The sequence below is a fragment of the Saxophila tyrrhenica genome (genome assembly GCF_035928015.1).
Source record: "Saxophila tyrrhenica strain CCFEE 5935 chromosome Unknown scaffold_12, whole genome shotgun sequence".
Classification (NCBI taxonomy): Eukaryota; Fungi; Ascomycota; class Dothideomycetes; order Mycosphaerellales; family Extremaceae; genus Saxophila; species Saxophila tyrrhenica.
The window spans coordinates 858,962-875,334 of record NW_027041744.1 but is presented as its reverse complement, the minus strand read 5'-3'; the positions used below and the strand labels follow the sequence as shown (position 1 = coordinate 875,334).

General features: G+C 56.0%; 7 protein-coding genes across 7 annotated transcripts; 6 read left to right on the top strand and 1 right to left on the bottom strand.

The window, feature by feature from the left end:
• Positions 1-318: 318 nt before the first annotated feature.
• Positions 319-1,236, top strand: LTR77_007934 (uncharacterized protein; the record flags this gene model as incomplete). Its single annotated transcript, XM_064805169.1, has 2 exons — positions 319-684; positions 799-1,236. 2 exons carry the CDS (start codon positions 319-321, stop codon positions 1,234-1,236), a joined length of 804 nt encoding a protein of 267 aa, XP_064657011.1.
• A 1,342-nt stretch (positions 1,237-2,578) lies between these two features.
• On the top strand, positions 2,579-3,649 carry LTR77_007933 (uncharacterized protein; the record flags this gene model as incomplete). Its single annotated transcript, XM_064805168.1, has 1 exon — positions 2,579-3,649. One exon carries the CDS (start codon positions 2,579-2,581, stop codon positions 3,647-3,649), a length of 1,071 nt encoding a protein of 356 aa, XP_064657010.1.
• Positions 3,650-4,063: 414 nt separating this feature from the next.
• On the top strand, positions 4,064-5,461 carry LTR77_007932 (uncharacterized protein; the record flags this gene model as incomplete). Its single annotated transcript, XM_064805167.1, has 1 exon — positions 4,064-5,461. The coding sequence occupies one exon, from the start codon at positions 4,064-4,066 to the stop codon at positions 5,459-5,461; it is 1,398 nt and encodes a 465-aa protein (XP_064657009.1).
• An 863-nt stretch (positions 5,462-6,324) lies between these two features.
• On the top strand, positions 6,325-7,365 carry LTR77_007931 (uncharacterized protein; the record flags this gene model as incomplete). The annotated part of the gene is made up of 1 exon (XM_064805166.1): positions 6,325-7,365. One exon carries the CDS (start codon positions 6,325-6,327, stop codon positions 7,363-7,365), a length of 1,041 nt encoding a protein of 346 aa, XP_064657008.1.
• A 730-nt stretch (positions 7,366-8,095) lies between these two features.
• Positions 8,096-8,692, top strand: LTR77_007930 (uncharacterized protein; the record flags this gene model as incomplete). The annotated part of the gene is made up of 1 exon (XM_064805165.1): positions 8,096-8,692. The coding sequence occupies one exon, from the start codon at positions 8,096-8,098 to the stop codon at positions 8,690-8,692; it is 597 nt and encodes a 198-aa protein (XP_064657007.1).
• Positions 8,693-10,965: 2,273 nt separating this feature from the next.
• Positions 10,966-14,186, top strand: LTR77_007929 (uncharacterized protein; the record flags this gene model as incomplete). Its single annotated transcript, XM_064805164.1, has 2 exons — positions 10,966-11,680; positions 11,731-14,186. The coding sequence occupies 2 exons, from the start codon at positions 10,966-10,968 to the stop codon at positions 14,184-14,186; spliced, it is 3,171 nt and encodes a 1,056-aa protein (XP_064657006.1).
• Positions 14,187-15,207: 1,021 nt separating this feature from the next.
• TIP41 (Tap42 interacting protein) lies at positions 15,208-16,050 on the bottom strand (the record flags this gene model as incomplete). Its single annotated transcript, XM_064805163.1, has 1 exon — positions 15,208-16,050. One exon carries the CDS (start codon positions 16,048-16,050, stop codon positions 15,208-15,210), a length of 843 nt encoding a protein of 280 aa, XP_064657005.1.
• Positions 16,051-16,373: the final 323 nt, after the last annotated feature.

Here is a 16,373-nt window from a genome sequence, read left to right as displayed (position 1 = left end):
CATCGAGCCTCAACGTTTCTCTTTTCCTCACAAGGTAAGCGGAGTTCTGGACAGAACACACAGGCGAAGCCAAAGTTCGCAGGTTCTGCTCACCATTCCCGACAATCAGGATCGTTTGGCCCAAGAGAGTTCAACAGTACCACAGAATGGCTTCCTGTGAGTCAGCTGTGCGAACATCGCCAAAAAGTATATCTACGAGTGGCACCCAGTGTTGCGATTTTTAAACCAAACAGCTTTCTCCCAAACCTGAACAGCAACACCAACGACGCTTCGATCTTCCCACATCGACCAAGGCTTAAACTACAGCCTTACGAAATCATGGCTTCACCGCACGAAATCATCGCATCCGAGACCATACCGAAAGCACGCCAAATTCTGCACATCGTGCCACGCAAACCTCGCACAAACTTCTTCAGCCTTCCGCGCGAACTGCGCGATGAGATCTACAAGTACACACTTGTCGAGCCCACCCTCTGGCACCGACGTCACAAGTCTGGCTGCGGTTTCCAGTTTCCACATGGCTATAATTTTCGCCCATCCCAAGAACCTGTCTTCGAGCGCGAAGAACACGAGGAGTCCGATTACGGCCGTGCCCCCGTATGCCGTAGTTACAGGAGTGTCGACGACGACAACGACGACATTCGGGAATGCAAGCTCGGAGACAACTGCTGCAAGGACATTGCGGTATGCAAGAAACTGTGTCGAGGTCGGCCCGGGAGGAGTCTGCTGCGTACCTGCCGGGTAATCTACATGGAAGCGGATCCAATATTCTGGAATCGCAATATGTTCTGCTTTCAGGGCCAGGAGCAATTCACTAATGCGCTTACCGGCCTGTCGAGGGAGATACTAGAAAAAGTCAAGCGCATTTCGGTGATTGACAGGAAGCCTTCTCTTATGCTCTCAACATCCTTCCACGTGCTGCGGGCGAAGGCCCGCGAGTACCTCCAACGTCTTGTAGGCCTGGTGGAACTCGAGCTCCCGCCCTGGTGGACTACAGACATCCCTGAAGGGATTGCATACCTCGAGCCGTTATCCCGGCTGCGAGTCCTACGAGGCGTCATATTGCATTCGTTTATTACGCTTTCAGAGGAGCCAGGAGCACGCGGAACCAAGACTTGGATTCGAGTGGTGAAGGGCGTGCCATCCTCCTTTTGTGTTTGTTCCCACGAACACATATCCTACCGAACCTCCCCGCAGATGAGTTCAAATGTTTCAGCAACTGGGTGGGAAGCGTGAAATGGCTTAGGTGGTGTAATATGTGGGAGTCGCCTTGGTTTGGCAACGTACCAGCCCTTGTCTCGGACATTTCAGAGCGGCTGAGGGAGCAATTCATCGATTCACCTGGCCCTGGATATGCAGGGCTAGATCCGCACCCGGTCGATATGGATATAGCTCGTGAAAGAAGGCTTCAGGTCGGCTTTCTTGGCTTGCCGGTCCATAGCCCAGAGGAGAGGCTCGCATTGGCGAAGGAATGGGCGCGCAAACGCATCTGAAAGATCAGATCGGAATGTTCGAATGCGAACAGAGTTCGGGCACAGGAAGCGCTCGTAGTCGACATTGAGGAGGTTGAGATCGTTGTACCGGTGAAGCGATTTCACAAAATCGGTGCAGGCAAAGTGAGCCGCAGCAGAGAGGATGGCCTGGAGCGAGACTCGAAGGAATTGTTTCGGGAGAGGCAAGGCAGGAGAGATGCGATCGATAACCAGCAGAGGATGGACCAGAAGAAGGCAGCCAAAAAAGCGACCAAAAGATCTAACAAGTCGGCGAAAGCGCTGGCTGAGTCGAAGAAGCACGAGAGGAGGAGAGTGAAGGTGCCAGGCAGTAGTTAACGAAGCAACTGGGACTTGAATGGCAAACGTTCTCACATAGAAACCACTACATCTCTCTAACCTTTCATGTCCCTCTTCGAATCGTTGAATTGTTTTCCTGCCTCAAGTGTGTCCTACTTAGTTCTGCTTACCTTCACGATTATTGTCAATTACTGCGCTTTCATTAAGGTTCAGCAGTACCACAGATTATCCAAACTCTCCAGTTGCAAAGGAGGGTCCGAACATATAAAGTAGATGTCCCCCAGTCGTAGAACGCTTCGATCACTCTCGTTTACACAAGACTGCATCGTCCACACATCCATCCAACACTGAAGCATTCTCGATCAGCATCCATAATCACGGCATCAGGGAACGCCACCAGCAACGCAATCCCACAGCAGCGCAAAGCACGCCTTGCACTTCGCATCGTCAACAGAAGTCTCCTCACCCTTCCGCGCGAGCTCCGAGACGAGATATACTACCACACTCTTGTCGAGCCTCCGCTCTGGTACCGTCGACATAAGGTGGCCTGCCCAGTGCGCAACTGGGGAAAGCAATCGGAACGCCTGCCTCTGTACTGCAACGAATCAATGCTATACCAAGATCAGCATGATTGGCCTCAAATCTGGTGCGATGAGACCTGCGATTGCGTGGATCTCAAGAAGATTGAAGTGTGTGAAAAGCTCTGCCGGGGCAGACCTGGGATGGCGCTACTACGCACTTGTCGTTAGATCTATGAAGAAGCGAGCCCCTTGTTCTGGAAGGAGAACATGTTCTGTTTTTCACGTGGGGCTCAATTCCGCGACACCCTTAGCCACTTGCCGGCCGACACTATCCAGAAGATCCAGCGGCTATCAGTCCTCGAAGTCGTAGACTGGACGCGGGATTCGTACGAGCTCATCTTCCTTAGCGGGTGGTCGCGGGATCTTGTTCCTCGTTTGAAGAATCTGGTCGAAGTCGAGTTGCCGCCGGAATGGCTCAGAGATCGGAGTCTGGAGTATCTGAGCGGGCTCAAACACTTGCGCAAGGTGCGAGCCACGAGCCTTCTCCCGGAGATTCTCGGCCACGAAAGAAGGGAAGAAGAAAATTCTATCGGCACAATTTGGATAAGGGTAGAGAAAGATCTTATCCCAGGGCCCTGTCGTCAGGCGGCCGCACACCAATCGCTGGTTGGGCCGCAGCTTGGCAAAAATTCCTGCTTCTTCTGTTGGGGAACAGGTGAGGATGCTTGGAACCATTCATGGGCCACCGGGATGAGAGCAGGTTCCGTCGAGGTTCCGGAAGTGATTCGGAACACCGTCCAGCGGCGGCTCATGTCGGCTTACCGCGAGCTTCCATTACCGGCACATGGAGTGCGAGACGGTGTCGTTGAGAAGCTGGCTCGGCAAACAGGCATGGAGATCACTCTGCACGGACTGCCGGTCCTCAGTGCAACAGCCAGGAAGCCACTGCGGGCTGCGAAAAAACGCGAGCTCCAAGACTTGAGCCCCCTAGTTCTGTCGAATGCAAGGCGAGTTCGTGCCCAAGAGTCTGTTCCTGTCGATTTCGATGAGTTAGAGGGTCATCTATCAGCGAAGGAGAGGTCGGAACGATCGATGAGACAGAAGAAATTCAAGGACGTCACTACTGGGAAGGAGGAGATAGATCGGACTGTAGTTTTGATTGAGCGGCAGTGCAGAAGGCATGAGACGGCTAAGCAGGAGAAGGTGGACGACAAAGATCAGAGCAAGGAGGCGAGAAAGAAGGCATTGAAGTCAGCGGCTGATCTGAGCGTATCGAAGAAGAGCGAGCGAAAGAGAGTACGTGCTGAGGCGAAGGGAGGAAGGAATGGCAGCGGTTGAGTAGAATCAACTAAGAGTAGTCGCACGCACCTTTCACCTCACTAATCCATCATTCAATGCTTCCAAGATAGTCGTACCATATTCGTTTCCCTGCTTTCCCAAGGCCTCTGATTCTGCTTACCACCCCGAACCACCAGAAGCGTTGCTCGAATTCATGTAGGTTCGTTGCTCGACTTCATCTAAGTTCAAACCGAACCACAGAACTGGGATTTCGCGTCAGCAAGGAGCCATGCATGCAACCAGCATAAATATAAAAGGTGCTCGTAGCCCTCTTCTTGACCACCTCAGATAACTCACCTTCGATATATTCTCCAGGCAGTACTTCATTTCCGCACCTCAACAGCTCGTCTCAAACTTTTTCCAACCCCTCCTCTGGAACGACTCCTCTGACGACAACTCACAACTTGCACCACGATGTCAGCGCAGCTCATAGCTCGGAGCGTGGCACCGCAAGCCGACGGCAAGCGCCCTATGACGCTCCGCATCACCGCAGCTCTCAAACCAGTGCCTCCGTACACATGCGAAGAGCGTGTGCCCATGGACTTCCACATCTTCCGGCTGGACTCACTGGGACACGATCCCAGCGAGCCCCGCGCGAGCCTCCTCACCATCCCCCAGGAGCTGCGAGACAAGATCTGGGAGCTCGCTGTTGTCGAACCCGACCTCTGGTATCGCCGGCATGACCCTCGCGGCCCCATCCCCAGCCAGACCAAAGGTTCTCAAAGGCCAGTATTTGAGTGCTACGAATCAAGCAGCGTGCGCTCGAAGTATCTCCACAAACGTTACTGCAGCCCCTCCGAGTGCGACTGTCCAACGCCACAAGGGAAGCGAGTCTGCAAGCATCTCTGCCAGGGAAGACCAGGCCTGGCGTTACTCCGCACCTGCCGGCAGATATATAACGAGGCAGACCCGATATTCTGGAAGCAGAACATGTTTTGTTTTGAGAACAGCATGTCGCTCTTGGATACGCTGGGATCCTTGCCACAGTCCACTCTGGACAAGATTCAGAGATTGTCGGCGCTGGATCCCAACGACATAGAAGCATTCGAATTCGGGGAGCAACGTCGACGAGCGCGGACCATCATCTCACGCCTGCACAACTTGAAAGAGTTGGAGATGGGCCCGGAAGCAATCGTCGCCAACCCTGACTTCCTCCTAACGCTATCGCAGCTGCGGTACTTCCGGATCGTTGTCCTGGAACCTGTCAAGATGGGTCGAAAGGAGCTCTCGCAACCGATGATTTGGGTGCGCGTTGCAAGAGATTGCGTCCTAGGGCAATGCCGGAAACCCGAAGAGCATCGATACGGAGACGGACTCAAGCTGCGCAAGGGCTCGTGCTTGCTGTGTTGGCAAGGTAGCGATGAAAAGGTCATCTCGGACGCTGTGTGGGCTGACGGCGGACATGCCGGCGGACATTCGTCTCGAACGGTTGAATACATCTCGAAACTGTTGAAAGAACAGCGTTGCATGTCTGCCAATCAAGCTCACGCGGGCTGGTATACTGAGCCCGTGGAGATGGAGTGTGCTGCTCAGGACTGGGGTCTGGATGTCGGACTCTTCGGCTTGCCAGCGCTCGGTCCGGAGGAGAGGAAGAGGCTGCAGAATGAGGAAAAGGCGAGAAAGGAAAGCATCGTCGTCTCCATGGCAGAAGTGATTCGCATGAGGCAAGTGGCAATAGAGAAGCATAACGCTGAGGAGGGCGAGGAAGTAACGGAATGGAAGGTGACGATCAAGAAGGGCAAGAAGGGGAAGAAAGCGATCACGGAGCTCAAAGCAGCGAATGTACAGGCAGGAAGGAGGGCCGACCGGTAATTGTTGCGTATATATGTGCAGAACGCTTGCCTGGGACTGCGAAGGGCCGGCAGACCTGGGTGTGCCTCGTCGTGGGCCGACAGTGTCGGAAAAGCAGTTCATAGTGCAGCTTCAGCTGTTCTGTTGTTAGCAGGAGTTTGATAGAGAAAGCATGTGCATTCATACAACCCTTTCAGACTTGCTATCGAGCCAAATGAGCAGCATATATCGAGTTGCTTCCACAAAGTGTGTTGAGACATTGATAACTTGAGGCCCTGCCTGCTTCATGTTTGCTGTGACATGACCGCAAGACTCAGGCCAACGTGTCGCTGACAGAGAAGAGAACATTTGCTGCGAGGCCATATATCCCGGCTATGAGGCCGTTTGGCATTGCTGTCGGTGGAAGTGGTCGACAAGACAGGCGTGGCCGCAGGTCACTGATGATGAGCTCGATCTGGATTGGGAGCGGGTGGTGCCGCTGTACTGGTGGGAGAGGGCAGTACAGAGATAGCGGGCGCGGCTCGATATGATGGCCTTTGAGTCCGCGTTCAAGTGTGGTTTTGTGTTCAGATAGCCTCAAGGCGTCCGGTAGACTTCTCCTTAATTCGGCCAAACCAAGGCTTCACGCCTTCTCAATCCAGTAATCCGCCTTGACACGGGCACAGTCTGCAATCGCTGTTCGCTCATGTGTTGATGAAAGATGTCGATTGTCGTAAAGAGCGCGGACAGGAGCAGCTGAAGTCGACATCGACCCTGACGCTTTGGCCAGCAACAACATCTCGTATTCTAGCTAGAGCAAGGCACCACTGTTCTTCCATCCTCCGCTTTCCTTTTTCCTACTTCAACAACCAAAACCAAACCACACCCGAAGGACATCAGGAACAATGACCCCCATCACCACCCTCTCCTACCCGGAGCGCCTCACCACCTTCTCCGACCACTGGGACGACTGCCTCACAACTGCCCGCCAACTTGCAGCCATCGGCCACGTCTCAGACCGCCCACCGCTGGAATCCCTCGAACCAGGCTCCCGCTGCATCTCCTGCTCCCAGTTCGTGCGGAAAGAACTCAGCACGCGGGCCTTCGGCGACAATGGCACCCAGGACTACATGCAGCATTTCCGCGGGTTTAGATTCCACACGGCGCACTGTGAGAGATTGCAAGTGCGGATTCCGCTGGAGCCGCAGGCGTTGCTGGCGGGGTTGTATGCGTCGCAGCTTGGGAGTCTGGTGAGTAAGTTCGAGGAGATGGCTTCTGGTAAACCCGCGAGAGAGGCGAGCCAGCGGTTGCCGCAGACGAGTTCGTTGTTTAGTCTACCGACGGAACTACGGCTGGAGATCTATGCTCAGATTCTACCGAAGCTGGATGAGGTGACGGAGGTTTTGCCACTGAATCGCGACTCTTCCCGCGTTATTACACGTGCTGGCTACGAGAAAACAGGTCCACGGGATACGACGAAGCATAACATCCTGCGCACCTGTCGAGCCATCAACGACGAGGCTTCAGATCTACTCTATTCTCACTCGACTTTCCAATTCGCGTCATCGAAGACCATGTACCTCTTCCTCCGCAGCATCGGGAAGCGAGGTCGACAGCTTGTGCATCTCGTCGATGTGCATTGCGGCAGTCGAGAAGACGCCATGGCATTCGCTCTACTGGCCTCCTGCGAGCAGCTGCGGGTGCTGACGATCAGACTCCCGCGGCCGAAGATCTTGCTGCCTAGGTCGCCGCTGTGGTGTGTTGACGGGATGTCCGGTCTGCTTGAGCTAAGCGGACTCGAGGCCGTCAAGTTCGGCCACTGCGAGTCAGCCTTTGGCTGTATGGACGACAGCAAACCGGATGCAGAGGTGATAAGGAGAGAACTTACGAGGCCGAGAGGGACATCGGGTAGTATTCGAACGATCAATGGGTGTCTTGATGTGTGACCGTGTACATTCCACTCCGGCCATGATGCTGGACAATGTTTGGAGACGACTGCCTATCTACCATTGGCACATATCGCTTGGGACACAAGAAGTTTCGACATCAGCACAGTCTTACTCTGCCGGACGACTGGAGGATACCGGGCGGTCTGGACGATGGCCGACCCTCAACTCGTATATCTACAACCATTCCATCGTTGGATCGTGTGGCGCGCGACCTGAGCGATGGTAAGGTTTGGTGAACCCTTCCAAAACACGTTCATAAAGAAGCGCGCAGACACAACTAGCAGCGCTCATCGACACTACCAGCTCGCAAGCCCATAGGCCATATCCTGCTTGCTTTCTCAAGTCTACGCTCGACAAGTATTTGGTCGACCCCGCGGTATTGTGGATATGCAGGTACAGTTCTGGACAGCTTCGCCCCGGCAGAAGGGAACGAGGGGTAGGTGGGGCAACCCATACATGTCGTGCTTTCAATGCGTTCGGTGGAAGTAAAAGAAGAAATCCGCATCGAATATCGCATCCGAGACTGCTCTCCAAACTGAGTTGCCAGAATACCAACGCAGTCGTGCTTCCGATCTACCTGACCGTTCCTTCAAGATACATACCTAGCACTTCTGCACAACTGCGTAGAAACTGCGTAGAGTGTCACTAAGTCAGCCGAAGACACCACGTTCGAGCAACAAATAGCAGAACTCTTTCGACCACCCACCAACCCCCTCCCACCGCGACCATGGCCGCCGCCGCCCTCCGCAGCAAACAAGCCCCCCTCAAAGACTCCTACCGCAGCGACCCCTCCTCGGCAGTAGTCACGCTAACCTCCTCGGGCACCCTCGACGCCAGCTCCATCACCTGCTCCCTCGACACAGGCAAAGCCATCTCCGACGCGAAAAAAGTCGCCGGCCTGCACCAGAAAGCCGGCGGCGACGACCCGGACATCTCCGGGGAGCTGTGCAGCGGGGACATGCTGCTCGAAGCGCTCGTCGCGTGCGCGGGCGTGACGCTGAAAGCTGTGAGCACGGCGATGGGGATCCCGATTAAGAGCGGGACGGTGTCTGCGGAGGGGGATCTGGATTTTAAAGGGACAATGGGGATTGATAAGGAAGCGCCGGTGGGTTTCACGAAGATCCGGCTGGGGTTTGAATTGCAGCTGGAGGAGGGGGCGGAGGTGGGGGAGGAGAAGATTGAGAAGTTGGGCAAGTTGACGGAGAGGTATTGTGTGGTGCTGCAGACGATTGCGAAGAAGCCGGAGTTGAGCGTGAGTTTGAGGGGGACGCAGGAGACGGAGCAGGGGGTGGAGAGTTCGGTTGGGTGGTCGCAGAAGTCTTGAGGGGTCTGTTTGGTGGATTTGAGAAGTTTTGAGAGAGATGGAAAATGAAACTGTTCATACTGCACTGCATCTCACCTTTGCGCCACTGCCCTACAGCATAAGGAAAGCACTGTGTCCCTCTTCGATAGCCGGCGTTGAGCGGCCTGCGTACGTCCAGAGGCGCTGGGACGCCCGTCGTACAGAGCTCTGAGGGGTTTAATAACAATCAGAGGCCGCGTAACCCTGGTATAGTGTCAGATCAGGCGCCTAGCCTACACGTCTTCCAGGTTCTGCTGGCAGTTGCGTCCATCCGCCTTGCCCGGCCTTCGCGCTGAACAGTCGCTTGATATTGGACAGATCCAAGTACATAGCACCAGCTCATTCATCGTGAGAGCTGGATGAATGGATGAATAGTCCAACGGATTGATTCCGTGGTATTCCCACGATTCAGTTCAGTCGGGGTAGCATCGGGTTGTGGACGTGGTTCGCTCCGGCGCCATTCCGTGGCAGGCAAGTGCGTCGTCTTCGCATCGGCTTGCCGTTATCGCAATTCCGTGATCAGGCCAGACTGTCCAGCCCTTGCACTCGCTCTTTGACGACCGTTGCACCGACTCTTGACACTTGAGTTCCACAAGAGTCGTAGGAGATGGCGGTCTGTTTCCAGGTCGTCACGATCAGTCGCACAACCGCACAATAGACATTGTGTTCCTGCCAAGACGAAGCACAACAAAATGCTCGGACCAGAGATCTACCGGCAAGTGTGTGTTTGACGACCGGAGTCGTGGAGTCCGATGTGGCTTGCGCTTAGGCGCGCCATCTTTGCAGCAGGAAAAGCCGTGAAGATGCACGGTTTGACCTGCGTAGGTGGTGCAGCGGATGGCCGGAACATGTTGGAGGTGTGATGAGTTGGAATTGACGGTGCAGTCACGTGTGTCTGGCTTTTCGAGCAGATGTTAAGAAGAGCGGACGAAGCATCGAGACCGCGAAAGCAAGGGGGGATCATGGGTTGAAGGAGCGGCCTCCGATGAAAGAGTTTCCAGCTCTCCAGCCTGGGGCCGGTCGAGGTGTCACAACAGGCACGGCAGCCATTCATTAGTACGGCGGTGGCAGCATTGCGAGCAGCTACCGGATTTGCGAGATCGTGAGGATCGGTTGATGTTCGGTGCAAAGGTCATCCACGGGCATCATAAGCGCTGGAAAGCGAGCGAAGAGCGATATATCCGTGTTTCGGAGGCAAGCCGTGCCTCTCGGCGTAGCGGCAAGCTGCGCGCGAGAAGTGATGCCGTGTCCACCTACCGTGCTCACCTAGCTGTATAGCACCCGAAGGGTTGTAGTTGTGGTGATGGAGACAGCCATGGCAGACCACTGCAGAGTCATGCACCCTCGTCGAAGGCAGGTCGGCGTAGTCATCATCCGCATCCCGTGGTCGGCGCAAAAGTCTGCACAGACAAAATAGAGTTTCCCTCGCTGATGACGCTGGGTGCATTCACAACTCGAGGCTAGCGCGCGCGTCTTGCCTCCGACCAAAGCCCTAGCACTCCGGCCTGCTTGCTTTCCAATCTTCTCCCACGTCTGGCTGATTTCTTCCACTCTCCCCCCTCCCTCTGCTGCACCTCTGCTCCATATCGCGAGGGCAGGCCCAGCTCGGATCCAGAACTGACCCACTATTGTGTCGCGCAGCAGACAGCGCCCGTCCAGCCCTAGCACCTCTACCCCTCCTGCTTGGTGGCGGTAGTAGCGCTCTGCGTTGCGTGCCTGGCCCACTCCGGCAGCCAGGCGAGCCAGGAAGAGGCTGAGATCCACTTGCAGATCGAGGTTACCCAGACCTCACGACAACACCACCCTCATCGCCGCGCGAGCCATTCACTCCCCCTCCCGGCCAGGACAGTGTCGCCGTGAGTAGACCCGGCGTAACCCCCATCTCGCCGGACGCTGGTGGCACTCCCCCTCGGCCAATTGGCAGAGCTGATTACATCACCAACGCTCAACGGAAAGGTCCAACCTCTGGAAAATTCACTTCGACACCACTGCCCGCGGCGCCGCCCTTCTCCATCCATCCTTCGCGACTTCCCATTCTTCAAGCGCATTATTTTGGGGGTTCGGAGTGTGTGGAGCCCTCCCAGCCTGCGGTTGTCTTTTTGAAGCTTTGCTTCATCCGTTCGCTGTACCACTTCTTCCCCCAGCTCGTGGACGTGGACCCATGCGGACTCGCTGCAGTAATCCGCCCGCCCCAGTGACTGCCCGCACCATCTCCACTTCTTCCTCGCTATCCTTATACATACGATCCACCCAGCATGGACAACCAGTACAACCCTAATTCATACATTGCGCCGTACAATCCGGGGAACCAACAGCAACAGCCTCTGGGTTCTTTCGGCGGCCTGCCACCGCAGCATCACCAGCAGGAGTCGCCCAGCCATGCTACCCTCCCACCTTTACAGAGTCAGAATGGAGGCTATCAGTACGGCGGGATGGGCTTCGGCCATGCTGGCAGCCAGTCGCAGACCCCAACGACGCCGCACACACCCGTGTCAGGGTCGATGAACGGCAGCAACAGCAATGCATACCAGCACATGTCTACCAACCCACACCAAGGCTCCATGCTTCCACCCTCGAGCTACCACCAGGCCTACAGCTCGCAGTCCATGCAGTACCAATCATCCTCAGCCACCTCTATGCCACCCACCAGCGCATCCGTTGGCCTCCCGAACCTCCGCCCTATGCCTCCAGGTGGGATGACCGGCTTGCCAAGTCTGTCCACCGGCGGCCAGCTCGGCCAGCAGCCATCATTCATGCAGAACGAGGAGACACCTACACATGTGGTCGGCTCGCAAGGTAGGAGAGGCATCCTGCCCAGTGCGCCTGGACGGCCGAACCCGCCGGCGCAGGGTACTCAACAGAACACAAAGAGCTTGATTCCACAGAAGGACGCGGATGGAAAGTTTCCGTGTCCACACTGCAACAAGACATACCTTCATGCGAAGCATTTGAAGAGACATCTCTTGAGGCGTAAGGGTTATGCTGTGTATGTTTCTGAAGCTTGTACTAACGCGTTGCAGACACCGGCGATCGACCTTACATGTGCCACTTGTGCAAAGACACCTTCTCTCGCAGTGACATCTTGAAGCGCCACTTCCAAAAGTGCTCGATACGGCGAGGCAATCCCACCGGAGCGAACCACCTTGCGCATCAGCGTCGCAATACCAACGGCACTAACCGGCTATCTATGGGCCAGCAAGATGGTCCCATTGGTTTGGCCGGTCTGCAGGAAGTCTCTGGAAACAACTACACCGACGGCATGACGGCCAGCCCTACAGTGAACGGAGACGTCTCGGGCCGGTCGTCACGCGCCAACAGCATCATCTCGCCTGCGCAAATGAGCCACCGCGGCAGCATCGCCGGTCTCGGAATACTGGGATCGAACGCCGGGCAGAGCGATCCGATGGGAAGCTCGGCAGCGTACCAACCCGGCATGACAGCCTACTCCACGCCCAACTCGAGCGGCGCCAGTACCATGCACAACAACTATGCTTTCAACAATCCTCAGATGAGTGGAAACGTCTTCAACACCCAGTCTCAGATGCCTTTTTTAGGCCATCAGAGCTCGCGCTTCGGCAACAGCCATGAGAACAGCCCTCACCAGAATGGTGATGGCAGCGGTATGCCCGAATGGAACCGCATGTTCAACTCAACCGGCCAGGATGGCTTTATCGGGAGCCAGCCTGCGAACACGAGCTCGCAACAAATACACGTCAAGACCGAAAATGAGACCAAGCCCAACTTCACGATGCACGACGACATGAGCAGCCAGTCTTTTTTAGGTAGCCTGTACTCGCATCCGAATGCCTTTGGGAGCGAGTACGGGGAAAACGATCACGGCATACTTGGATTCCCGAACTGGAGTCCAGACGATCCTCTGCAGAGCAAGGTCGACAGCTTGATACAATATTGCTTCCCGCAGGGGATTGAGGCTGCACAGGGCGAGCAGACTGCGCATCTTGTCAGGGAGTGTCTGACACTGGATAACGTCAAGCATTTTGCGGAGCATTACACTTCATTCCACGGACACTGGCCGATTCTGCACATGCCAACTTTCAAGATCACGGATGCCAACGACGGACTTGTCCTGGCAATCATCTGCATTGGAGCGATTTACAGCCCGAAGATGAGTGTGGCCAAAACGCGACAAATGATGGATTTTGTACATTCCACCATCATGACCAACTGTACAGTCTACAATCGCACGATGACCGGACAAATTGCTGGACTGGGCAGCAGCTCGTGGGAAACGGACGAGATGCAGGCATTGATCATTCTTCAAGTGATGATGACTTGGCATGGCGAGCCGCATCAGCGCCAGACCGCACGGAATGAGTTGCCAGCTGTCGTACGAACAGCCAGAGCGATGGGTCTTTGCTACGCGACGCCCCCTGGTCACTACGCCTACAGTGTGTTGCATTTTGGCCAGCACCACGCGAACGCGCAGGTTGATGTCGGCAGCTGGCGATGGCACGGATGGCTGGAGCAGGAAAGACGCAACCGCGCGCTCTACATGTTGTTCCTGTCAGATGCAGCGTCGGTGATGTATTTCAACAACGTACCGCAGCTGGACGCGTTCGAGATACGCCTGAGCTTGCCTGCAGATGACGCTGCTTGGGATGCGAAAGATCCGGAGTCTTGTGCTAGCGCGCTCGGCTTGTACGGTCCACAGGCGCAGATCAAGAATCAATCTGGTACGCGGCGTCCTCGACAGCCTGGCATGCGCGAAGCGATGCGCACACTCATGGATCCCAGCGTCAACTTCCAGCCCAGTGCAACGAACGCTTATTCGAAGTTTGTGCTCATTCACGCTCTGATTGTTCGGATCATCGCGTGCCAGAAGACAGTCCTACTGCAGCAGGAGAACGCCTTTCAAGGCTTCAACATGAGCGGCAGCACACCCGCCACTCCCCTCTCCCAAAACGACTGGCTCGAACAACGCAGCGGCAGCGCCACCAGCAGCGGCCACGTCACCCCCACCGACGGCCTCACCTCCACCACCGCCGCCCAGCAGGAAAAGAAACGGCTCGACTTCGCCCTTGCCCGCTGGAAGCGCACCTGGGACAGCGACATGGACCTGCAATACCCGCCCTCGTCCGCGCAACTCCGGCGCTTCGGCTTCAGCCGCGACGGCGTGCACTTCTTCTACCTCGGCCGCAGCTTCCTGCAGACGCACCGCGCGACGGACTGGACGGCGCCGCCGGACGTGCGCTTCAAGCAGGTCATGTCGTACTTGAAGCGCATCAAGAGCATGGTGGTGGGCGACAACGAGAGCAAAGGGCAGGATATCGGGAGTGTGGGGGACATTGACGAGATGTATGGGGTGGATGATTTGACGCTTGATAGTGAGTTCATCACCACCTCTTTTGCGACTTTGTGGACGTTTGCTGATGATGTGACAGTGAAATTGCTCTTCAAACCGTACAACAGCCAGATCGACAGCCCGGTCGCGAGTGTTCAGACGCACTCCTTTTAGCAAAGGGATGTGGACGAGAACATCGATCCGGGCTTGTCGTGAGGCTGAACCGTCAATGCATTGTACGGCTGCCAGACTACGATCACCGCTTTTCCATTCCTACGGCGGCTGCGATTGCTCATTCGACTACGAGAAACACACACGCAACAATAACGAACATAGAGGTATAGAGAGGAACAACAATTCGGCGTTTTCCGGGAATCACAACAAAATCCATACACACACATACGACGACGAACTGGGACGAACGAATAGGAGTCTTCTGCCTGCCGGCTCCACGCCGCTTTCCCAAAAGCAACGTACGGACGGCGGCGGCGTTTCCGTCTTTTCTTTTTCTCTTCAAAAAGCACACATTTTCTAGATCGGGACGATGGGAGGATTGCTATGTCTGCTCGAGCTTTTGCTTGAGCTTGGGGTTTTGGATAGGGTACGAGGTTGCTTGCTATGCATGACGGACGGCTGCGTGGTTTTTGGGACTGATGGGTGGCTTTTACGTGTTTATGCGCTGGTATGAATGGGTCGGAGGTGTTTTGCTATCTCTTTTTTCGCTCGAGGCTTGAGGTTCTACGATCGACGCTCGCACGCTCGCGATGCTCGACGGGCTCTGTGGATTGGTGAGGGGATAGAAACAAAAAGAGGGATGGGGGTGTAGACAGTTTTAGGAGAGGAATGAGAGGCTGGGGCTCGCGCTTTGGCTGTCTCTCTAACGATTACTCTGTCATACTCTCTTTGCGTCGTTAGGTTCCTCGTGATTACCGACGCTTGCCATCCGCGAACGACGCAGTGACTTGGGGCCATGCGCTGCCTGCTACCTCTCCCCCGCCCCTTCCACGCCTCTTATCGCCGCTCGTCTGCGGGCCTCTCGTCGTGCTGCTGCTGTTGTGGCCTCTAGCAAGCCACTGGAACCGTCGACCAGCCCTTCTCGTTTCTCCGTCGCAGCTGCGACTTCTGAGCATTTTTGGAGTGTTTCCGTAGCAAGATGGTTCTGGCATCGCGATGCATCCTTCCTCCTTCTCACCTCTCACCCCACTTCATAAACATCCGTCTTCTCCTCCACCGTCCTCAAAAGCGGCGCGAGCACATTCGCGTCCCGCAACTGCTCCGTCACGCCCTCTCTCCTGCCTCCCAGCTTCTCCCGCAGTACCTCGTACTCCTCCTCCTTTGCCGTGTACTGCCTCACCACTTTCCCAGTAGCGTATTCAAGATACACCCTCGTATCCCGTATCCTTACCACCACTCCATCTAACCGCAGGAAAAAGCGGGAGAGGAGGAGTAGGCGTTCGGGCATCACGCGCACTTTGACCGAGAGCAGCGCGATGCCGTTGTCGGCGAGTTCGTCTTCGTAGAGATCTACCGAGTCGAAGAACAGAATCGGATCTGGCTTGCTCAGCAGATCCGTCCGTATGGGGTCGTGGTCGGCGGTACTCTCCCTCCACCCCTCCTCCCCCTTCCCACCGCTCGTCGTCCCGCGGTAGTCAGTGCTATAGCTCCAATCATATTTCTTCACCACCCCCTCCACCCCATCCTCAATCTGCCCCTTTCGATCCTTCTTCCACTCATCCGCAACAGCGACCTGCAGCATCCCCTCCTCCGTCTTGCTCACGCGATCCAGGGCGTCCGGGGCGTTGAAGGCGAGCGAGAAGGAGGTGGGCAGGTGGGTGAGCTGGATGTAGTTGTCGCCGAAGATCATTTCGGGAACGGGGATGGTGAGGCGGGAGTGCAGGGCTTCGATGGGGCCGGCGCGGAGGATGGGAAGTTTGCGCGTGGTGAGGCGCCAGGTTTTGTTCGGGGTGGTGTGGGTTTGGAGGCCGGCGGTGGGGGAGGGGTCCCCGGCGGTTGGTGAGGGGTCGCCGTTGGTGGCCATGGTAGAGAGGGAGGGGAGTGGTGGGGGGTTATGTGCATGTGACAGCGTTGAGTGGATGTTGTCCTCACCAATAGCTGGGCTGGCTGTTCACGTTCTCCGCTCGAGTGAAAGACCAGGCGCCGCTGTAGAGCTTGAGGATGCCTTGGCTTCGAGGACGGAGAAGAGGCGGGTCGGCCAGCGCGAGGAAATTTGGTTCGATCGACTTGAGAATCCCTCCCGTCCACGGGTCTGCCTCTTCTCCAAAAGCCCAAGAGCTCTCATGCTGCTGTGAGCGGCAACAGCACCGCCAAAAGGCCGCCAAGCCGAGCATCAGCTAGCGCCTC